Source organism: Gopherus evgoodei, chromosome 4, assembly GCF_007399415.2.
Source record: "Gopherus evgoodei ecotype Sinaloan lineage chromosome 4, rGopEvg1_v1.p, whole genome shotgun sequence".
NCBI lineage: Eukaryota > Metazoa > Chordata > Testudines > Testudinidae > Gopherus > Gopherus evgoodei.
The window spans coordinates 69,833,018-69,857,730 of NC_044325.1; the positions used below are offsets into that span (position 1 = coordinate 69,833,018).

The 24,713-nt window shown below is 43.4% G+C and overlaps 1 protein-coding gene across 1 annotated transcript in view; it reads left to right on the plus strand.

Annotated features, from left to right (window-relative positions):
- Positions 1 to 2,083: 2,083 nt before the first annotated feature.
- Positions 2,084 to 24,713, plus strand: part of MAP3K9 (mitogen-activated protein kinase kinase kinase 9) — a 61,505-nt gene continuing 38,875 nt past the window's right edge. Inside the window, exons 1-3 of the mRNA XM_030559670.1 lie at positions 2,084 to 2,432; positions 8,835 to 9,248; positions 22,993 to 23,173. Coding sequence (XP_030415530.1) covers positions 2,084 to 2,432; positions 8,835 to 9,248; positions 22,993 to 23,173 — 944 coding nt within the window. The remainder of the gene's footprint in view (positions 2,433 to 8,834; positions 9,249 to 22,992; positions 23,174 to 24,713) is intronic.

Here is a 24,713-nt window from a genome sequence, read left to right on the forward strand (position 1 = left end):
CCAAACCACCAAAAACGAAAATCAACCTTCTGCTGGTGGCATCTGACTCAGATAACGAAACTGAACATGCATCGGTCACTACTGCTTTGGATCATTATCAAGCAGAACCCATCATCAACACGGACTGTGTACTCTGGAATGGTGGTTGAAGCACGAAGGGACATATGAATCTTTAGCACATCTGGCATGTAAATATCTTGCAATGCCGGCTACAGCAGTGCCATGCGAATACCTGTTCTCACTTTCTGGCGATTGTGAACAAGAAGTGGGCAGCATTATCACCTGCAAATGTAAACAAGCTTGTTTGTCTGAGCAATTGGCTGAACAAGAAGTAGGACTGAATAAACTTGTAGGCTCTAAAGTCTACACTGAAAAATAAAACAATGCCTTTTTGTGTACATAATTCTACACTGGTAAGTTCAGATATCGCTACAGTACTTGTATTAGGTGAGTTGAAAAATACTATTTCTTTTGTTTTTTACAGTACAAATATTTATAATAAAGTGAGCACTGTACATTTTATATTCTGTTGTAATTAAAATACAAATATATTTTAGAATGTTGACAACATCCAAATAATAATATACTACCATTTATTTTAACAGTGCAATTAATCACACCATTAATAGAAATTATTGTTTATTTGCACAATTTGTATTCACGTCACAGCCCTAGTTTAAATGGCTGCTTGACATTTTTTTTTTAAAGGAACCAATTTGCTCTTTGTGCAATGGAAATGCTTTGCTGCTCTCTCCACTATAACCATCACAGTTCTTAGGCTGTAATAACGAAGTGGTGGTGTGTGTGGGGACGGTGAGAGGGCGCTACCCCGACTGCTACTCGAACGCTGCTCGTCCATTGTCATAAGTCCTACACGGCTCCCAAGTCTTTCTAAAGTCACCTGGTAGGGCCTGCACGCCCAGAACAGAGGCACACGAGCTCCGTCCAGCCGCTGCTATGTGAAAGTTCCAGCGGCTGTGCCCCCGTGACTGCCATGAAGCTCTAGATGGCGGTGGCTGGATGCCCTAAATCTGTAGGACTCACAGGCAGGCCCGAGAGGCTGCCGCCGCTGGGGGCGGTGTCGGGCTCATACAGCACAGCAGCAGCTCACGAGCCGCGAGCCCGTGCCGCACCCCGCAAGCTGCAGGGGCTGGGAGGAGAAGGACTGTGACCGCGCTGAGGAGCCACGGACTCGCACCCCCGAGACGTGCCATGGATTCGCTCGTGACTCACACCCGCCGGAGAGCGGTGAGGGGGCGCAGCACCGCCCTCCGGCTCAGCCTCGCGCTGAACCTGCCAGACACCACTTCCCGCGGTTACTGCTGACTCTGCCTCTCCGACGCCGCAGCAGGTGCGCCCACCGACGTGACGTCGGCTAAAGCCGCAGTTGGACGGCAGTGTCTTACTTGAACCCTCGTCCCAACCAATAGCAAACAAACAAACGTTCTCCGCGGGGACAATTGCCCAATCCAAATGAGGCGTTTCATCTCATGGTACACGCCTCCACACCCAGCGAGCCAATGAAACGAGCAACGCAGAGAATAGAGTCCTACGCCGCAAAGTGGAAGAAGGGGCGGTGCTCTAGCGGTCTAACTGACGTGAGCCGTCAAGCCAATGAAAACCTACCACTGACGGGGCGTAGGGCCAACTGGGAGAAAGCCGGTGAGCGCGAGACAGCAGTACCGGGTGGGTGGGGATTTCCCAGGGAGGGGCGTGGCTGAGTATCTTCAATCAGGTAGGGGAAGTGCTGATGGACAACTCATCAGCCAATAGAGATGACCATCTGGCAGAGCGGGCGGGGATCGCGCTCCCGAGCTGAAGCTGCGGGAGCAGAGTCAGGTGGCTGAGGATGCGCGGCAGCAGAAGGTGGGGGGCGCGGCGGCGGCTCAAGGGTGCCCGGCACTTGCCCGTGCCCGTGCCCGTGCCCGTGCCCGTGCCCAGACTGGGCTAAGGAAGTCCCTGCGACACCCCGCCCGTACCTGCTGCGCTGCCTGGAGGCGCCCCGGGTCCGGCTGCATGAGCAGTGGCCACGGCGGCGGCGCCCGGCTTTTGCGGGCGCCTCCCCCTATGGAGCAGCCGCTCCATGGAGCCCTTCACAGCGCGCAGCACCAGCCCGCAGCCGGAGGCGGGGGCCGACGGCGGCGGCAGCAGCAGCCCGGCAGAGGAGCCCCCTGCGGGCGGGCCGCTCTGGACCGCAGTGTTCGAGTACGAGGCGTGCGGCGACGACGAGTTGAGCCTGCGGCCGGGGGACGTGGTGCAGGTGCTGTCCCGGGACTCGCTCGTGTCCGGGGACGAGGGCTGGTGGACGGGGCGGATCGACCAGCGCGTTGGCATTTTCCCCAGCAACTACGTGAGCAGCAGCGCGCACAGCCGCCGCCAGGGGGGCGCCCAGGAGCTGCGGCCCCACTACTCGCCGCCCCCGGCCATACACCGTAAGGGAGCAGCGGGCCATTGGTGGGGTGGGGTGGGGTGGGGTGGGGATTATTGAGGGGTGCGCCTGGTCGTACGGGGGGGCCTAGCCTGTCACTATTTCTTGTCTTTTAATTTTAGCCTGTAAGTGACAGCAGGGAGTTGCCTTCTCTGTGCTGAGGAGCCTGCAAGGGGGTGGGTTGGGAGGCAGCTCCTCAGCCCCGGGTAGGGCTTCTTGGTCAGGCAGTGCCAGCCTCCTGCAGCTCAAGTGTATGATTTATAATGGCCATGTCCTTAAAGCATCTACACTGACTCTTCACCCACCCCATGGGTTTTGGCATTGGTGTGGAATTGTCTAGGCCAAGCGAGGCACGCTGTCAATCTGGTACAGGGTTGGAAGTCACAGACAAAGCTTTTTCCTCCTATTTATCCTGTCACTCGCAGCCAGGAGCTTGAAAGCTAGAAGCTAAGGTTCTAGGATCCCAATTTAGCAGTAACTTGTGAAAGGATTAGATGCCGATGAAGTTCTGTATGCAATCCATCATGTCCCATCTGAGATGTGCAGAGATCCCTGTAAAAAATTTCAGTCTCTTTACTAGTACATTACATATCCTGTTCCACTAAATGTCACTATTTCTTCCTTTTCCACATCCTTCTCTAATTTCAAGAGGACTACACCTCCTATGTTTTAGATTATAACATTATTTTTAGATCATCACATTATTTCATTAACCTGAATATCTATCACCTTTTGCTGAACTAACCTGTGTTCAAGGGTTTGGTATGTTCATGCATGATAATAAAAATTTCAAGATTAAAGCTCCCAGGATTGTTTATCTAGTTTGGTGTTTCTCCCTAGTACACTTAGGGAAGGGTTGTTTGGAAAGAGACCAGTTAATTCTTAATTATACATATTGGTGTACTGCTGCTACTTATTCCATATATTCCTTTGTTAAAACTGACTTTTTTAAAAAGTAAGTGTACTTTCCTAACCTAACATGTTGTATGTTAAAAGGCTGCTTTCCAGCCCTTTGTCCTTAAGATCAAACTCTGCCCTCAGATATGTGCACATGAGTCCTATTGACATAAGATACTTAGGACCAATCCTGTAATGATCCCTTATGCCCACTCAGAGCCTCACTGACTTTTGTGGGGCTCTGAAGGAGTGCACAGACCTCTCTTAATGGAGTTCATTGCAGGATTGGGGCCATTAGTTGCTCTGTAGCCTGAAGCCATTCCACAGTCTCTCAGTTTATTAACTGTGAGCTATAGTTGTGGAAAGCAAAACATTCTAGAATGTCTGCATCTGGAACATATTTCTGTCTTCTCTATTAATATCTTTTTCAAATAATATGGGGAATTCAAAGCCAAAATTAAGATTTTTCTTTTTTGAATTAGCTTATTTTGTTTAAAGCAGTGGTAGAATGTACAAAAATGCTCATATAGGACAGTAAACTCCTTCAAGGAAAATTTGTGAAATAATGTTATTCAGTCTGGCTCCCTGTATGCTCAAAAGTATGTAACTGGGATTAAATAGTGAATCATGCTGTCTATGGGAGAATCCTGGTTTAGGAGCACCAAGAAACAGACACTATTCCGATCATTAAAGCTGAGTGTTGGATGAGTGATTCTGCCCTTCTCTGCTCAGCAGCTGTATGGTCCAATCTTTCCATGCAGGGAACAGCCCAAATATTACCAGTAAGTGTGGAAAGGAATCCCTCCATCACAGAGCCATTTCTGCTTCCCTGAGACTGCTCAAGATCCTGTGGCCCTAACTTTTTATTGGGAGTGCAGGGGAAATGTACATAGCAATGGATTCTCCAACTCTGTTCCATTCTCTGTGTGTTGGTGCTCAGGGGGTTGCTGTAGAGTACACCCCTTCCAGCAGTCCCAAATCCTGCTGCTCCACTTGTATAGCAGAATGGTGGTGCTTCTGTTGTATAGGGCCTCTTTGCATTTCCGGCTGATAGGATTGCCTTTGTGCGTTAGGAGTTTTGTGTGCCCTAGTGGCTTGTTAAGAAGTGATGGAATTTGATAAGCTGTATACTCATCTGTTGTGTGTGTGGCTGCTGTTGAATTGGATTTTTACTTTAATGCTTGTGAAAGGTGCTGGACTGAAAGTCCTGGCAACTTCGTTCATGCAGATAGCTGGAATAGTGTGGACAATAGCAGGACATTCTCTTCCACTATTCAGCCAATGTGCCTCAGTCCTACTTAGACAGATTACCTCAAGAGGTGGAAGGATAGTTCAGGTTCCATGCTCTGTTAATCTATGGCCTCTTTGTTGAGGCTGCCAGCAGGGATACTGAAAGACTGTGAATGCCAGTATATATTATGGACTCCTGTCCACTAGCAATTGAACTAATCATTGATGAAATGGTAATTATACTCACATTCAACTTAGTTTGGTGTGAACCAATGATCTACGGGCTCTGCAACCAGTCCTTTGATTGAGGAATCTGTATACCTTTCATCTACTTCAGTTTATTTGATTTCTCTGTTAAATCTTAGTAATGGATTTAAGTATTGTTTAAATATTATAATCTTTCCCTTAATTTTTACAGTTCAGGAGAACACTACTTTTTACACATTGCATTTGAATTTAGAAAGTGGGTTAGTACTTCCAGCAAAATGAAGAAAAATGAGGATTTGTAACACAAGTAGTTTTTTGTGCACTTCTGCACCCTTGCACTTCATTAGACAAACTCATACATCTTACCCAGTGGATTTTTGTAACTATCTTTATGAAGAATGAGAATCTAATCAGTCATAATACTTAGTCCTGCCTTGAGTGCAAGGGACAGGACTAGATGACCTCTTGAGGTCCCTTCCTGTTCTGTGATTCTATTATTGTCTTAGATTTTGTTGATTTCTCCAAAGGTAAATTCCCTTAGATGTTCTTGAGTAGACTGTCCATGGATGAAGTAAGATTGTGAGGTTGCTTTCAGGTAAAGTGAGATAGCAACATACAAACTGCAAGTGAAACTGAAAACAAACTTTTAAGTTCACAGGTACTTTATTTTTCTAACTACAAATGAAGTTTTGCTATGAGATGCAAACTTATGTGTGGAGGCACAAAACCTCAAATAATCACTGGGCATAAAATCACATTGTGTTTCCAGCATGAGAGTATAACTTGCAAATCAGGATTGAATTACTAGGTACAAGCATGGCAGTTCCTTGTGGAGAATCTGTCATACTTTGGCTTTCTTTTTTTAATAACCCCTTTCTTCCTTCCATCCCCAGCACTGCCTTCTACATTTTCTGTGTTTCTTTTGTATGTCAGTTATTAGAGTAAGCTTTTGTAATGGAGCAGAGCATCTGGAAGAATTTTATTACTACATCCAGAACCATTCTATTCCTTCCCTAGCTTTCGAGCCATTAACTAAACAAGATGCATTGCTAGAGGAACTGTCCATTCAGCACCCCTAGGGTTAGAATCATACCTTTTCACTGGAGTGTAGATGTTGAGATCAAATCTGGATGTAAAGTTTGCTATATGTCTCAAGGTTCTTTAACCAATTAACATCAGGCCAGCACTAATTCATCACTTTTCTGCACTCCTTTCCTCTACCTTTTTAGCTTATTAGCTAAAGTACTTATGGGAAAATCCTATGATCAACAGCCTCTCTAAAGCATTTTCAGAGGGTAGATTGTTGAGTCCATAAAACTTGTTTTGTAGTTATGTATTTGCACATAAAGTACATTTTAACCACCCATTTTCTCTCTAAAGGCAGGGTATAGGGAAATAGCGCAACTTTTGGAATTCAGTTGAAAGATTCGAAAAGTAGAAGAGAGGCACTGTTTCCTGTTCTGAATCTTCTAACAAGAGGTACCAGGGCTGGTACTTGCACTGGAGGGCCTTAACACAACTGTAATAATGCCTCTTAGATGCTTTCAGTGCCAAAATAATTGGCTCATGTCAGTTATTGCTCTTGTCATAGAAAGGCTTGATTTAAAATATCACTAATAGTTTTGGTCAGAAACTGGTATTGTGACTTCTGCAGTCATGTAGATGACCAGTATTAGAACACCAAAGTGCCATTACTGTAGGAGTGAAAGAAACTGTGTCCATGAATAGGAGAAAGAGGCTGCTTTCCAGCTCTGTTCAACAGGGTGATTACATGAAGACAAAATAGATCTTAGACAAGTAACCTGGGCTCCTCTGTTTTAGGCGTGGTTTTTTGGGTTTTTTTGGTCTCTTGTATTGGAAGAGTCACAGGAGTCAAGAAAGCTGTATCGGGTGAAAACTTCTGATGTTGAAGGAAGGCAGTGTAATGCTGGGTGAAATAGTTGAGGTGTTGAAGGTGAGGATTCTGTTGTGCTGGTACTATTGTGTGAGGAAGCTTTATAGCTAAGCTTGGCAGAATTTGATTTTTATTATCAATTTTAAAGCATACTGATGTTTTAAAGCATTTTTTTCAGTTTAAATTTTCAGTTGTGGGAAATTTGGGAGTGGGTCAGACAATTATTTAATAAAATGTTGAGATTCAAAAATTTGAAGTTTTATGATTGTTAAACACAAATTATCAACAGCACATGAAAATATAGAAAGCAAATACCCTTAAATCAGTCTCTAAGTTCTCAAGCAGCATTTTTCTTGATTTGCCCATCTGTAAAGTTTGAGTATTACTGATGGAATTATTTTCTTGTGGGTCTTTGGTGAAATTGATGTTTACTGACATTTGCTGATTAAAAATCTAATCCTTCCAAGCCTAATTATAGCATCTCTTTATCTTGCTTGTGTCTAATCCATGTTTCCTTGATCTTGGTCAGAAACAAGTCAACCAAAATTACAAACAAATTTACTTTTGTGCAATGACCGATATGAGCCAGTATATGCAACTTAAGGTTCAGTTATGGGTAGTCTTTTAAATAAATCTTTAAAACGATGAACCCCTGGTTTTCCATATTAAATATTTCAATATCAAAGTCACATTATGTGTTGGTCCAAAGATGACTCTTCTTCTTATCAGTTCTGCAAATTCAGTGTGCAGTCTGAAAATCCCGCTTTGCCCTCTGTCAAATAATGTCTGTGACATCAGAACTCTGCTAACAATTCTGTTGACCTGTTGGTGATACAGCTCTGCAGCCTATACAGCCAAACAGGGGCAAACTGGATTTTAACAGGAGTGAAAACATGTTTGTAGCGGTCGACTAAGCATAGACACAGAAGGAGCAAATGCAAAAAAATGCAATTTTAGTTTGCTTTTGACTAGGTCTATAGCAGTGGCTACTATGTGAATAGAGTGTAATCCTGACGCATCATGTGATGGGGTCAAGAGATTTAAAAAAAAATAGTTTAACAGCATTTATTTGTGTCAAACTGTGGATGTTTTAATAAAGGTGTATCACAACCTAAACGCACTGCCTGAAGATAAAGTTCAATGAGCTCGTGCAGATGGAGAACATTTTCTACTCCTGAGGGCATTCTGTGCCAAAAAAATAAAAATTCTGCACACGTCTTAAAATTCTGCAAATTTTATTTGTCAAATAAATGTGGAGGCTCCAGCATGGCATTGAGGAGCACAGGCCCCTGGCTGCACAGAGGTGGGAGATCACTCTGCAAATCCCGCCCCAGGACATGGACTCAGCGATGAGGCTGCACCCAACCCTGATACAGTGCAAGTACTGGATCTGCCCCAGAAACACCTCAGGGCCCTGTCTCTCCATGCCAGGTGCACCGGGTGTTCTATATGGTCCCAGTTCAAATCAATAACGTGACAAGGGCTCTGGATGCATGGGGGTTAGATTGATGGGGGAACAGCTCCCCATACAGTGATCCTTCCCCCTGCATCTGAGGAAGTGGTGGGTGCAGTTTGCATAGCTTCCTGCAGCCTGGGGAGAAATCTGGGGGTGGGTCTGACCCAGACCAGATGCCGTGCCGAGGAAGAGGAAGTCCTGTCTTCCCCAGCCTATCTGGGACTAGCAGCTGAGCCTGGCACAGGGTAGGAGCCACCAGTTGGGTCTTCCGCAGTCCTACCTCTCTGCTGGCTGCCCTGGGCACCCAAAACATACTGCTGGGGAGGGTCGCATAACTGCTCTTGTGGCTTCCCTTTGCTTTCCCATCAGAAGGTAATTTTTTTGTGGGGAAGCAAAGAAATCTGCAGGGGGACATAAATTCTGTGTATGCACAGCAACGCAGAATTCCCCCAGGAGTAATTTTCATGATAGGTTTTACAACGTATTTATAAAAATGTGCTGACTCCTGGAAGATCCCTCAGATCACAGTAGGGAGGCACAGAGCTATCTTTTTCATGCCTACTGTTTAAAGGTGAGTCTAGTAAGTAGTTCACTTATGGATTCTATTAGAGGTTGATTTATTTTGTAAGGATTGCATTGGACATCACAGACTTTTCCACGTATGAACTAGTGGTTGGATAATTCTTAAGAACAGTTTAACATTTATTTTTCTCTCTCTCTAGTACTGGAGATTGACTTCTCAGAGCTGGCTCTGGAGGAAATCATTGGCATAGGAGGCTTTGGAAAAGTCTATCGAGCTGTTTGGGAAGGAGACGAAGTTGCTGTCAAGGCAGCTCGTTATGACCCTGATGAGGACATCAGCCAGACCATTGAGAATGTCCGCCAAGAGGCCAAGCTCTTTGCTATGTTAAAGCATCCCAACATCATTGCCCTCAGGGGAGTGTGTCTGAAGGAACCTACCCTCTGCCTGATCATGGAGTTTGCCCGTGGTGGGTCGCTAAATAGGGTGCTATCAGGTAAAAGGATCCCCCCAGACATACTAGTGAACTGGGCTGTCCAGATTGCCAGGGGAATGAATTACCTGCATGACGAAGCGATTGTTTCTATTATCCACCGTGACCTCAAGTCTAGCAACAGTAAGTACTATGCCTTTTGTAGCCAGGGTTGGGACTGGGTTTTGAAAGGAAGTGTAAGGAAGGAGGCATATTGCTAATTTAAATCCTCTGTGGTGAACCACTGTATCTTCTAGTACAATCCACTGGGGGTAAGAAAACTGAGTGTTGCAAGGAAGCTAAGTTCTCAGCAACATGATGGTAAGGATCTTATAAACAAAGACTTTGAGCAGGTGTTTAATTTCAGAGTGTCAGTCGTGTGTACTTTGCAGAGGTAATCAAGTTGGTTGCTTGCGGTAAAGGACAGTATTTCCCCCAACAGGAAGCATATCTGTATAGTGAGCTAATATACATACTTGCTTACAAACAGCTAATACTCCTGAGATTTCAAAAGAAGTTGAATTGAGTCACTTCAGCATACATCAGTATGTAGGAAAGTACCACTGACCTTAAAATGCAAATTTGCATTATCCTTTGGTAGAATAATGAGACTAGTTAAACCTGAGGTAAATGTAAGTAATACTTAATATTAGGAACTGGATCAGGCCAGTGGTCCAGATGTGGTTGAGTATGCTGTTTCTAACAGTGGCCAGCACCAGATGCTGAAGATGAAAAAAGTACAAGAAATCTCACATTTGGCAGATGTGGAATGATCTACTCTCATCATTAGGTCTCCCCCTAATCCCTTATAATTAGAGATTTAGATTAATATCTGAAGCATAATGTTGCTTTCAAACTTGTTAGTATTAACTGTTAACGTTAGATAGCCTCATCTCTGTAAATGTCCAATCCCTTTTTGAATCTTAAGTTTTTGGCCTCAGGGAAATTCTATGGCTGAGAGTTTCGTAGTTGAATTATGAGTTGTATGGAAAAAGTGTTTAGTCTTTTGTTACATTTTTAATTAATTGAATGTCCCTCTGGTCTTGTGTTTCAAGACAAGGAGCACAGAAGCTCTCAACCAACTTTCTCTATAACATTAATTCTTACATACTGCTGTCATTGTTCTTTTATTCATATATTTTCTAAAGTAAATAATCCCAATTTTTCAATATCTTCATAGGAAAATTTTACCAGAATCCTAAAAATTTTCAGTTCCTTTCTTTGTTGTGGATTTGTTAAAGGCATGTTAGTAAATGCTTTGAAGTGATGAGTTGACCAGAATAGGTCCTAGCTCTGACACTGACCTGTTCTTCAATTTTTGTGCCTATTTTCTCCATCTGTAAGAAAACACTTATTTGTCTATTTCATAAGGAGGCTATGAGACTTCATTCATTAACACTTATAGAACATTTTGAATTATTCAGTGAAAGGTGCCATAAAACATAAAACTTATTTTTAAAACTCCTTTTGTCTGCATATTTTGTTTTGAATTCCTTGAGTCTAAACATTTAGAGCATTGCAAGCTGCACAACATACTAAGTTCTTCAGCTAAGCAGGGCCGGCTTTAGGCCGATTCCCCCGATTCCTGGGAATCAGGCCCCGTGCCTAAGAGGGCCCCGCGCTTTAGGCGCCTTTTAAATTTTTTTACTTACCCTGGCTGCGATCTGCTCCAGGGTCTTCCATGGCCCCACTCCCCTGACCAAAGCGCCGAGGGAGTGCGGCTGCCCCACTGCCCCGCTCTCTCAGCCGGAGCGCGACAAGCCCTGCGGCCCCGGCTGGAACTCCGGGCCCTTTAAATAGCTCCCAGAGCCCTGGGGTAGCAGGGGGCTCTGGGGGCTATTTAAAGGGCCAGGGCTCCAGCTGCCTCTGCCACCCCGGTCCTTTAAATTGCCGCAGGAGCCCCATCACCCCCATGCATTCCCCAGGGCTCCCACAGCTATTTAAAAGGTTCGGGGTGGGGTAGAAGCAGGGGAGCCCTGGGCCCTTTAAATAGCCCCCAGATCCCTGAGATAGCGGGGCTCCAGCTGCCTCTGCTGCACCCCCTGCCCGCACCAGCCCCATCCCCCTGCTGCCTGCAGCCAGCTCTGCACCCCCTGCCCACAGCCAGCCCCTACCAAACCCCCTACCCTGTCTCCAGCCAACTCCTGCCACACACCCCTGCCTGCACCAGCCCTGCACTGCCTGCCCTGCCCTGTCTCCAGCCAACCCCTGCTGCACCCCCCTGCCTGAAGCCATCCAGTCCCATACTCCTGTCTCCAGCCCTGCCAACCCCTGCTGCACTGTGGCCCTGCCTGAATCCAGCCTGCCCCACACTCCCCTGTCTCCAGCCAGCCCTGCACCCCTTGTGCTGCCTGCAGCCAGACCCTACCTCCAGTTAGCCCCTGCCCTGCCTTGAACCAGCCCCATGTCCACTGCTGCCCTGCAGTTCCCAGGCCAGTAACCTGCACACCTGCTTCAATGAGGGGGGCAGGAAGTAGCAGGGACCCACACATGTGCACACCCCCAGGGAGTGGCGGGGACCCACACATGTGAAACGGCAGTCATTAATAACCAATCAACAGCGTATATGATGCAATGTACATAATATACAATTTTATTATTTATAGAGTTATGGAAAGTAAATAATACATGGAAGAAATGGAAGGCTTTTTTTTACACTTTTTTCTTTTTAAGTCATCCCTGCCAGGGCCCTCCGAAAGTGTTTGAATTGGGTCCCGCACTTCCTAAAGCCGGCCCTGCAGCCAAGCACAGAGTTCTGGTTGGGATAGAGAAGCAAAATGTTATATCTTATCTGTACCATCTGTGTTGTGAAAAGTAACAGTAAATGTTGGCAAAGTAAATTAGTGGCGCTTGCTCCACTGGAGATGGAGTGGATTGCAGTTATATAGAGATGCTGTAACTTTTCAAAAATCCCACTCAGCTCGATTTGGGAGGAAACAGTACATTAAGTATTGGGGAAGGGGGAGAAATGAGTGAGTGCCTGGATGAAGTTAAGGCAAAGTGAATAAGAAAATTCTTTTTCAAGTCCAGAGGCCTCTCTTGTTGAGAGAGGGGAAAGGCTGAGAATTTATTGCACCACGTGCTGTGCCACTTAGGCCTGTCCAGCAGCACTCCATCGAAGACCGTGAGTTAAAGATGCTATCAGAAAAAAAGTATAGGAACATTGGAAGGGGGAAAGTTTCTGCTCTAACCCAGCATATCTGCAGAAAACAGCAGGACAGTAAATAAACTAAATGCCAAGGTTGGTAGTTGAGGAAAGGGCATTAGATTATCTATAAACAAATTATATTATTTTATCTCCCACATTTTGCAAATATGGAAACAATCTAATTGGTACTACAACTATGGATTCAGCATAGTACAGATGATGATCATAGATGATTGATTGTTTAGTTTTTTAAAGTTTATCTATCAAACTATATAACTGCAATGAGTGACCTTGTTTTTATTGTCTTATGTACACTTTCTTCTGGCTGTATCTATGCAATACTTAAATTCCCAGATTATTTTGGCATTGAGGACACAAATCAAGATGGAAACTTTATTTTCCTGTGATGCATGGTGTATGACCTTCGGAACCTCAGAGCTTACAAAGAGTTCATGTTTGAATGTATACTCTGTGTAGATATTAACAAACAAGAGTTTGAAAAAAAATTATGGAATATTTTTGAGGGACTGAATGGTTTAATTGGCAGGCACTAGAGAAGCTGTGTTTTTCAGAGTAGAATCCTATTTCTATACCTTCCAAAGGTTTTGAAAATAATGGGCTTAGACTTGTTCTTTGGGAAGATGTCACAAGTTGGTTGACCCTCTAAGGGATATTGGGCCCACCCTTGCCTGTGACAGATCAGCTACCCTTCCAGCTGATTCTGATAGGGCCATCTGATAATTAGCCTATTTAATTATGGGACCTAACAAAGAAGGGGTCATGGGCTCTCTACAAAAGAGCTGTGAGAGCTCAGTTGGGAAGGAAACTGCAGGAGGGCAGTTGGCTCCTATGGTAGCTCTTGTAGAAGGCTAACTCCCAGATAGCTCACCTGGAGGAGAATTGAGCAGGGTTGTGGGAGGGAGGCTTGCTCCTGTGACTGGTCCTGGAAGAAAGCCTCGAGTCAGCACTCTGTAAGAGAGGAGGAAAGAATTGAGAGCTGGAGCTCAGGAGGAATAGAAAATTTTTGTTTGTTGTCTTTGGATTGTTGTCAAATTTGTTTCTGGTGCCTTGCTGGATGATACTGAGAGACACTTCTACCTGGGAGAGTTTCCTGCGGGGGAGACTGAGGCAGGGTGAATAGTGCCACAGTGGGTCACAAGGAGTAACTGTAGAGGGGAAATTCTGCCATAGTTTGATGGAGACTAGGCAGTGATCTATCCCCTGTGGAAGGGAACAAAGTGGAACACCAGCACTGTTACAGGAGATCATTCCATCTTGTGGTGGGGAAGACAGCTGAATTGTCCCTTTTAAAGGTTCCTTGATTTCCATTCTTGAAGATATTGGTAGCTGCACTGCAGCCTCCAAAATAGATTCTATGCTTTCTTTCCTTAAATGAAAAGGGAAGTGAGTAAGGGTGCCTGTAGCTCCTTGTACAGCTTAGCTCAGGCATCTGTCCCAATTTTTTCTCCTCTTTCTATCCTCTTAAACTTCCTGAAATGTGATGCCCATGGAGATGCGTGTGGTGAGGAATAAGAAGAACAGTCTCTTAAAGCTTGTAGGTTTGGGGTAATTATCTAACTTGGAGCAGAAACTCCCCATCCTTAGGAGCCCTGAGGATCTGAGATGAGTAATTTGGTTACTTTGTGGACAATGTCAGAAAACAAATGTAATCCTTAAAGATAGCTGACCCTGCACCCATGACTTTTGAGAAGTCTGTGCTGTACTTTGAGGTGCATAATGATATTTTGCTGCCAAGTGACTTCCAATTGTACTGCAATGGACAGATTTAGAATCTGTTAGGCAAGCTTTCTAATGGTTCCTTCAGTGGGATGTATAATCCCAATTATGTGACTGGATAAGTACAGCAGCTGTTTTGGGATTTATCCCCCACACGTCTTTCTTTCTATCTTTCTTTTTTCCTGCTCTCTTTCTCTTCATCCCCACCCCCCGTATGTGATTAATATGGTTTCCCTTTGTATTGCATAGTGTTTGAGAGGTTCAGAATTTATCCAGCCGAAGGAATTAAACAAATTGGCCAAGACTTTCAGATACTGAGCAGTCACTATCTCTTATTTCTAGTGGAAGAAAGAAATTAACATAGCTGCTCTTGTTTACTTCTCTACTCGTGCATCAGCCTTAGAGATGGCAGCACAGGAATAATGCCAGTTAACTGATGCTGCAGGGAGCCAGCAAGCGATACTTGCACTCTCTTGGTTGGTTCAGTAAAACATGGTTATTTTTTGCAGTATTACTCATCCAAGGTCTTAAAAACACTTTACAAAAGTCAGTCTCTGTTTTACAAAAAGTGAAGCTGAAGCCCAGGGTGACTAAGTGACATGGTCAAGGTGAGGTAGCGTGGTAAGGGCAGAGCTGAGAATAACACCCTGGAGTTCTGACTCCACTCTTGTATCTTTCTAACACATTAAATCTAAAAGATACTGCTGTCTAAGTGAGCAGTTTTTGGTGTATTGTGTAGAGTCTGAAATATCCGTATTGATACTTCAAAGCTGCTGCTTTCTGATGACTTCCCATCACTGCCATGCTTTTGGCTCCCCATTCTATAAAACTGTGAAACATATCTCCTTTCCAAAACCTCCCAAATAAAACTAACTTCAGCATGAATCTGAACAGCTGACCCAGCAATTAATAATATTAATTGATTTAAAAAATAGGTGCAGAGCATTTAACCTTTACTTCCAGGTAAGTATCTTAAATCCAGTTCAAGGGTAATAGTGACTGAAAATTGTTACTATTTTATAGGTCTTTATGAAATGGCAGCCTCAATTAATTTTCTAGGTATAGCATAGCCCAGTTACAACTGTCCCTCTTCCTGACAATCACATTAGAGGGAAAAACTGAATGGACATGAAACCACTGCCTTTCTCTCCCCTCTTTCCGCCCCCAACCGCCACAGTTCCAGAGTTAGATCCATTCAGGGCAAGATTAAGGTGCACTGGCAGGGCAGCATGGAAGTCGTGTGTGTGTGTAAACCGCTGACTAAACTCTCTCGGGCTTTCAATCTGGCATCCCCCATCAGAATTGAACTGAGTAACCAACACTACTTTCTTTAAAAAGGTAATATTTCTGTATAAGGAGAGGGAGGCTGTTTTATGAGGTAATCAGAGTTATTTGCTCTTGGGCATACAGATAGGTGCCCCCCACCAACAGGAAGATGAGAGATGGGAGCATTGTCACTTTCTAGCCAATAAATTGGCATGCTAATTTAAAAAAACACATACATGCAGGTTCAGTGAGGAGTGCAGGGAGCACTAATTAGTTCTGTATTTTTTAAGATCATAAAGTGAGTAAGAATATATACTTCTGGAGAGCTGTGATCAACTTGAGGAATATTGTAGACTGACCTTTCGAGGTTCCATCCTTTGTCAGTTTGCCAGGCTTTGTGGGTACATTGCACAATGCTGCTAGAAATATACAGAATGTGGTGGGCTGTCTAATCCTGCATTATTTTCTGCCAAAAAGAAGTCTTTCGCTTACTGCCCATTCATCAGTCACAACATCGGTTATTGGTCCTCTGGAGTTATTTCCCTGTCTGGATGCAATGATATGCTGGTGTTAACTTTTTATTTTTGCTACTGATGTATTGGAAAATCCATTCATTAAGACATTCAAGAGAGTGGGAAAGTTTTCAATTCAGGCCTTTTCCTTGGTTCTTTGTTTTTCTTAACTTGTCTAAATTAGTGGCACTTTTTTCTTAATGAGATTATACTGATACTTTCTTGTTTTTCAATTATACAACTTTGAAGGCAGTTGTTACTCTAATTCTACAATGTAAGGGGGGTTGTTACTTTAATTTTGAAAAGTTTTTTTTGGTTCAATATTTTAATAAAATATTATCTTATATGAACTCTGAGTCACGTGCTCAAAATGCTGTGACCATATGGGGTATTTGATACCCAGGCGAACAGTCTGAGTAAAACCACCAAATATTAATAAGACAATGCTGAGCAAACAGAAGTTCTTATTTCTTTGAGCAGAAATAGAATTACCTATTGGAAGAGTCAAAGTTCCGTTCATATTAAACAAGGTTTTATTTTTAGACCTAGTTAATAACTGATTGCTGCAGGTTCTGAGATTCTGCTGTATAATAACTGTTGGTTGATTATGACTTAATGATAACTGCTGTGTAGTGAGACCAGGCGAGATATATAGATATAATATTGATTGAGGTGGTGGATCTAAATGATTCACTCTACCACCTCTTCTGTATTACAGGGCTTCCTATTGGTTCTCTTTATTGGGTGTGCTTGTGGTGTGAAAGGGAGAAGACAGAGTAACCTTTTAAGGGGTAACTGACTGTGCATTGTGGCAGGAAGCCTTTTACCTTCCGGAACCTTCATTTGTTTCCTGGTAATGGGTAGGATCAACTCTGTGCACTCCCACCAGGTTGCTGCCTCTCCTGCCTTGGGATTTGAAGGTGTTTTTTTGTTTTTGTTTTTGTTGGGTTTTTTTGTTTTTGTTTTTTAATTGTAGCACATAAAGTCAGGTGGTGATGCTAATAGTACTGTCAACTGTAGTTTGGGGTCCATCATGGATCTGTGAGCCTCTCTGTAGCCACTGTTTAGAAAGATACAGTTAGTTCCATTTTCTGTTTAATATCTAAATCTAACTCTAACTTTAACATCAACTTCTGGGGTAGTGCACTTATACTCATAGCTAGGGCCCTATGAAATTCATGGTCATTTTGGTCAATTTCATGGTAATGGGATTTTAAAAATCATAAATGTCATGATTTCAGCTATTTAAATCTGAAATTTCATGGTGGTGTAACTGTAGGGGTCAGGACCCAAAAGGAGTTGTGGGGAGGTCGCAAGGTTATTGTAGGGGGACTTGCGGTACTACTACCCATCCTTCTGCGCAGTGCTGGTGGCGGCTCTGCCTTCAGAGCTGGGCAGATGGAGAATGGTGGCGGCTGGTCAGGAGCCCAGTGTAGAAGGCAGTGCCTCCACGAGCAGCTGCACAGAAGTAAGGATGGCACGGCATGGTATTGCCACCCTTATTTCTGTGTTGCTGACTGCAGAGCTGGGTCCTCAATCAGCAGCCGCCACTTTCAGCAGCACAGAGGTAAAAGTAGTATTGTATTCTATTGCCACCCTTAATTCTGTGCTGCTGCTGGCGGGGTGCTGGCTTCGGAGCTGGGCACCTGGCCAACAGCCACTGCTCTCCGGCTGCCCAGCTCTGAAGGCAGCACAGAAGTAAAGGCGGCACTACTGTGACCCTCCTAAAATAACCTTGTGACTTCCCTGCAACTCCCTTTTTGGTCAGGATCCCCAATTTGAGAAACGCTGGTCTCCCCCAGTGAAATCTCTATAGTATAGAGTAAAAGCACACAAAAGACCAGATTTCACTGTCCATGACGTGTTTTTCATGGTCGTGAATTTGGTAGGGCCCTACTCATAGCTATGGGGATATACTGCCCTCCGCTTACTGTGGTGCTGTGTTGAGGGAAGGAGGATGAGGAGAGAGATCTCATGCTGCATACAACTAAAAGAAAACTGCACAAAGTGGAAACGTGATTTGCAAATGTAACAACAAAATTATTCCATTTTACCATTATATTTCCAGCTGGAGATAGCTCCCGCTGAAGCTTTGTCATAATATTATAAATATATATAGACACTATTATAATAGCCCTAAACTTTCAAAAAGTCTTAGTGGACCTGATTAACAAAATGCCATTCATGTGATTTCTGCCTGATAGACAGTTTTTACTCCCATGACATGGCTGATGTTCCTTGGTTTTGCTGTCTTGATTCCAGGAAATCCCTTTATCCCCACACTTTCAAGTTGATGTGTTTTGAGGAAGAATTGAGCTGGCTTGTAGACTTAATTATTTCCCATGGAGCACTTAAATGATTATAAAGTGCAGGCTAATTCAAGCCTAAAAAAGAGAGGTGCTTTAAACCAAGCAATTGGCAGGAATTGAATCTCAATCCACAAAGGAGAAACTCCACTTTTTCCAAGGTTCTCTTTTTCACAAACGTACAAGATGTTTTTCCACTAAAAAAGACTTACTTCACCCTAGCTGAGTGAAATGTATCAATTCTAAATATATCATGGCTCTGGAGGCCTACACATCCCCTTCCCCCATTAAGCATTCACTCTTTAGTGTTACCATACAGTTCAGCTTAAACTCCAGGAAGCTGTGCTGTCACATCTATCACATGCTCCAGATTGATAGAATGAGACAGCTGCTGAGCTTTGCTGGACGCTCACACGTGTGATAATTAAACTGCATTTGCTATATTAGGGAGGGAGAGGAATTATTTAAGCTTAGTACCAATGTGGACGCAAGAACAAGTGGATATAAACTGGACACTAAGAAGTTTAGACTTAAAATTAGATGAAGGTTTCTAACCATTGGAGGAGTGAAGTTCTAGAACAGCCTGCCAAGGGGAATAGTAAGGGCAAAAGACATATCTGGCTTTAAGACTAAGCTTGATAAGTTTATGGAGGGGATGGTATGATGGGATAGCCTAATTTTGGCAATTAATTTGGCAACTGATCTTTGATTATCAGCAGGTAAGTATGCCCAGTGGTGTGTGATGGGATGTTAGATGGGGTGGGATCTGAGTTACTACAGAGAATTCTTTCCTGAGTGCTGGCTAGTGAGTCTTGCCCACATGCTCAGGGTTTAACTGATCGCCATATTTGGGGTCGGGAAGGAATTTTCCTCCAGGGCAGATTGGCAGAGGCCGTGGAGGTTTTTCGCCTTCTTCTGCAGCATGGGGCACGGGTCACTTGCTGGTGGATTCTCTGCAGCTTGAGGTCTTCAAACCACAATTTGAGGACTTCTGTAACAAACCCCTAACCTATGTCTGAGTTACTGGAGTGGGTGGGTGAGATTCTGTGGCCTGCATTGTGCAGGAGGTCAGACTAGATGATCATAATGGTCCCTTCTGACCTTAAAGTCTGAGTCTTTGTAGGCAAATATGTTCCCCCTTTTAAGATAGCTGATGTTGGATAGGGTTGAGTGTGGGAGAATATCTGCTTGTTCGCAGAATCAGAATTCACAATTTGGTTTTTCTTTCCAAATTGTGGAATTTCAAGGATGGCCAGTGAAGTCCTTGCTACAGAATCTTTTAAAGTGCTTAACTTGTGGGGCTAAATTCACATCTGGTGTAAGAAGACACAGTCCCACTGAAGCTAGTGTCAAAGTATCCAGCACAGCAGGTGGTGACAGGACCTATAATGATGTAATGAGGGGGAGTATGCATATAGTATGTAGGGAAACCCAAACCTAGTCCACATGCAAGTCTGTTACTCACTTCATGTACAGTAGTTGTAAGAATTTTTTTCCGAAATGCAGGGTCTGACAGGTTGGATCACAGAAACCCCCTGCGGCAGTGGTCCCCAATGCGGTGCCCGTGGGTGCTGTGGTGCCCACCGGGGCATTTATGTGCACCCGCCTAGTGCCCAGCAGGGGAGAGAAGTCATGGCCCCGCGCCTGCTGGGGACAGAGAACTCTGAGGCCCGCAGGCTGTGGGCTGCAGGCGCTTGTGTTCTCTGTCTCCGGCAGGCGCGGGGCCCGCCTACTGCCCAGCAGGGAAGAGAAGCCGAAGCCCCACGCCTGCTGGGGACAGAGTACTTCGGGACTGCAGGCTGTGGGTGCCGGTGTTCTCTGTCCTTGCGGCTTCTCTCTGGCTTCTCTCTGCATTGCCCAGAACTGCCATCAACAAAAACAACAACAACAAAAAGCTCTGACTCTGCAGAATAGACTGAATGCCACCCCATAGCATGTGCTGCCCCAGGCACGTGCTTGCTCCACTGATGCCTGGAATCTGCCTGTATGTGAGTATTCCGCTGCAGTGATACTGCTGTTTTCTTGTGTTTTGCAATTTGTTTTTTTTAACATTTTGCCCCAAAATTAGTGATTCAAATAAAAGACAACGTGCGTATTATTTCAACGCAGAGTGGGAAGAATCCTATTAGTTTATTGAAAATAAAGGGAAATGTGTTTGCTTATTGTGCGGGGGTGCTGTTGCAGTGCTGAAAAAACATAATGTTGAACGCCATTTCCAAACTAATCATGACTCTTTTGACATTAGCCATCCACCTAAATCTGAGTTGAGAAAAGTTTGATTTGAGTTGATTTGATTTGAGTTGATTGATTTTCTTCTATCTGCCCAGCAATCTGAACCCTGAACTAATGTCCCTCTCTCCTACTTCCCCCCAAGAGGCCATTCTTCATGGCTCTTAGTCTGCCAGTCTGAGATTGTGCGCCAAGACTTTTTGTATGGACACCTATCCACTGGAATTAGATTGAGAGCACCAATTTATTTATCCTACATAAATGAAAAGCTGTCAGATTGTACTTTCAATCAAAACCATCCTCATTCTGTATAAACCTGTAGTCTACAGGAGCCATATAAGGCACAATATCCCATTACTAACTTCTTGAGCCAACCAGTCCCACACAGGTGAAGGGATTCTAAAGCCTGCAGAAAAAATTGCAGGACAAAAATGTGCCCTTATTTGGGCTGATACAGCTGTATAAATGAATACTTGTTCTGGGTCAAGAACAAAAAATCTCGTATGCAGTGAATCCTAAATAATAAAAACTCAGCACTCCTGCTATGCACATTCCATTGAATGTAGTTACCGTTAATGATACTGCTGCTCATGTGCTGTAGTTACAGGTGGGTCATTTGGCGGTTGTGTGCCTTGTTTTATAGGGTTTGCATTTGGATGTCAAGTTGTATAAGCCTGCCTATTTCCTTGCATCTTATTCTAGCCTCTCTCCTATCTTTATCTACAACACAGACTTAAGTTTTACATATTTAGCTCCTAAGAAAACTTGGACATTTCACATTAAAGTGTTACTAAAGCTGAATGGTGGTGTTTTAAATCCACTTTGCATTCACTTTGTAGTGGTGTAAATGACAGCACAAGGTGCAAGGCAATGGAGGAACAGGCATCATGCTTCTTATAGACAAGGTTTCTTGTACTCTATGGTAAACTCCCATTAATTCTGTAGTAAAGGCCCCTTTTATTGCTATATCATATTGCAACAGACTAAGAACCATGGCAGCTTTATTTAAAATAAAAAAGGAGCTGGTGTAAAATTTAAATAGGAAAATGAATAATAAAATCAGTACAATAGCCCTTGTGGTGTTCATTTTGATATTAAATCCAATGTAGTTTTTGTTGTCTGCACCATTTTGTTTTAAATATACTACAGATTTTTGTGCAGACAATGCATAATTACATCTTAAAAGTTGCTAGAATAGAAGATGAAGGTTTTGGCACAGGAGAAAGTGTCCACTTGGCACCTAGGAAGCTGTTGAAGGTCTTCTTGAATTGTAGAATAATCACACTAGTTGGATTTTTGTGCTAAAATGATCAGCAAAGTCAACTGTTTCACTTTAATTGTCATCTTTAAATTTCAGTGTTAACTCATTAAGATGAATGAAGTGGTTCAGACTTCTGTTTAAGCTATTTCAGGCTGTCTGCAAACTCAGGAAGACAACATTATGTTGGCTTACTTTAAGGTAGGCTTTAAGTTTTTCGTTGCTACCATAAGAACTAGAATTGTAAATTTCTTAAAAGTTAAGAATCTAGAGTGTCCTTCCATGCCTGGATTCGGCTTTAGATTCTGCATAGTCTGAACCCTGTCCATAGATAATGGCCAAGGTGAATTTAAATTTGAGTTCATACTGGAGTAGAACTGTAATAGCGTTAAACACATTTAATCTGTTTGCTCAGTTTAACTGGAAGCAGTCTTGTTACTACTTATGTTTCTCTCTTTGTTCCTGCCTCAACCCTGTTCCCTCCCTGTACTCCATTGTGACGCATCACATGCAACTTATTCACTTGGCCAAGATTTACAAAAGTGCCTAGTGATTTTTGGGTGCCTCAATTTTGGTATTCCTAACGTGAGACAGTTTAAAGGGGCCTGATTTTCAGGAAGTGCTGAGCATCCATTCTTTGAAAATCAAGCCCTTTTAAGATGTGTCAAATAGGGCACCCAAAATCACTGTGACTTTTGAAAATCCTGACCTGAAGATAAGTTTATCGTATGGCCATTTCCATTTTAATGTAAGTGTACATCCACACTTATGGGGTTGTTCACCTTGATAAGAATCTCTTCTAAGCAGTTCTTGAGAAAGATGCGATAGTTGCTTTGCTCAGAAAGGATTAATTAGGAAATTATATACGAGGCACCTCCCCTTTTTTGGATTTCTGGAAGTTACAGTGGTTCGCTTCCCTTTACCAGAGGATTGTTTATATAGAGTAACAGTACACAGTACGCCAAATAGTTCCTATGTCTTATTTACCTGTACCTTAGGTATCCTGATACTTTAAAAACCAAAGGCAACATATCTCCAGCATCCTAGAAGTGCATATATGATGCTATAACCCTATATCCTCAATTGTGGTCTAGTAAAGACTGAGGAAAAACTGAGCAAGGATTTCAGGATTTGGCCAGTTCTGCTTCTGAAATCCTTGCTTTCAGGTCTTGGCTGCGATTAATGTTTTTATTAATTATGGGAATGGACACATTAATTACAGTTGGTTTTTCGTCAGACTGAGGGCACAGTTTGAACTTCTTTTACAAGTTAAGATACTGTGTAAAGCATTCAGAAGCAGAGATTAGCTAAAAGTCAAGGCAAGACTTACATTTGGGAAATGGCTTCTCTTCGCGGGGGAGGAGATCTTTATGGATAAATCCTAGCCTCACTGTGCATGTGTTTCATTTCCTCCTTCTCCCTTTTCCTCCAGTATTGATACTCGAGAAGGTGGAAAATGGAGACCTGAGCAACAAGGTATTGAAGATCACGGATTTCGGCTTGGCCAGAGAATGGCATAAAACCACCAAAATGAGTGCAGCTGGAACATATGCCTGGATGGCTCCTGAAGTCATCCGCTCCTCCATGTTCTCCAAAGGCAGCGATGTGTGGAGGTATTGATTTGGCACTGAGTACTTGGATGCTAAACATTTAAGTGCTGGGTACTGCCAGACAACCTACTGTATGCTTAATACAGTACCAATCCTGGTTAATTGAATCCCCAAACGCCTGTTTTACTAAAGCTCTGTGTCCTCTACCTTTCCATCCTGCTGTATCATCACCCTCCTTTGGGGATTAGGAATCCAGAACACGGGCTTTTCAAAGTGACCAGCCAACTTCTGCAGCCCTCCAAATCCCTGTTGCTTTATGGGTTCGGACTTGTGCTTTTCCAGTCTCCATTACCCTCACTCCTCTGCAATACATAAAACAAAATTTGTGCACTCACTTAACAATTGTCTTTTGAATAAGACACAAAATCAAGGTCCTATCCACCTGTGATTATTACAGAGTTAATTTTTGCAAGCATAAGGGATTCCTATGCAGTCATAGAATATCAGAATTGAAAGCACCTCTGAGATCATCTAGTCCAACCCCCTACTCAAAGCAGGACATTCCCCAGACTGTTGTTTTTTTTTAACCCCAGTTCCCTAAGAGCCCTCTCAAGAATTATGAACTCGCAATCCTGGGTTTAGTAGTTCAATGCTCAAACCATTGAGCTGTCCCTCCTCCAGCTGATGTTCTAGCAGTATTCCAGCTCTAGTATTACATTCTGTCTATCTAAACTGTAGGGGGAGTTTTACGTGGACATGGTATTTCTTACTTTCATTCCTAAATTGGTGTGATACAGTGTCTTTTCCAGTATTCCAATGGAGGAGGATACATTTCAACGGTAGGTGAAATATTGGTTGTGAAGTATGCAAACTGTAGGTAATGCTGTACACTTACTTGATGCTTTTATAAATCACTGTGATTCTTCTGAATGGAAGCTAGTATGGAAAAGTAAATGATTACGATAATGCCAAGTGGCCAGTATTTTGTGTGTGTTTGTATGTGTGCTTTTCTTGTGATACAGTCAGCAAATCCAGAGTCCAGGAGGTAGTCCCAGGATGATGGGATTTGTATTTGGGAAATTACATAGAGTCAGTGCTTTGGGATAGCAAATGAGATTTTCTCATAACTGTACACAGGTGAATGGCCCCCACTTGGTTCATTAGATTAAGGCAGCTTGCTGTTGTTATGCATGTACAGCTGGCCTTGTGCTGAATTGCAGCTGGAGTGATTTGAATGAGCAGAAGTGTTTCTCTTCATGCATTACTGTATTTGAGGGCAGGTTTTAGACATTGTGTTTGGATTTATTTTTTCTGTGGAAAGAAGGTTCCAGAAATCGTGACACTGCTGTAACTGGACCTTATTATTATAAAGTCCTGTTATTCACAATTAGTTTGCAGCCCCCCATCTTCGTATGTAACATGTAAAAATTAACATGGTTACTTTCGTGATGTAATTCAGGAAAGTGAAGGGTGGAACTCTGCTCTTTATGTGAGAGAAAGAATGGTCTCACTGTTAGAGCAGACGTATTGGGAGGATTCTTGATTTTCTTACGTGTGTGCCAAAGACTTGCTGTGTGGCCATGGGTGATGGATACATATAGTC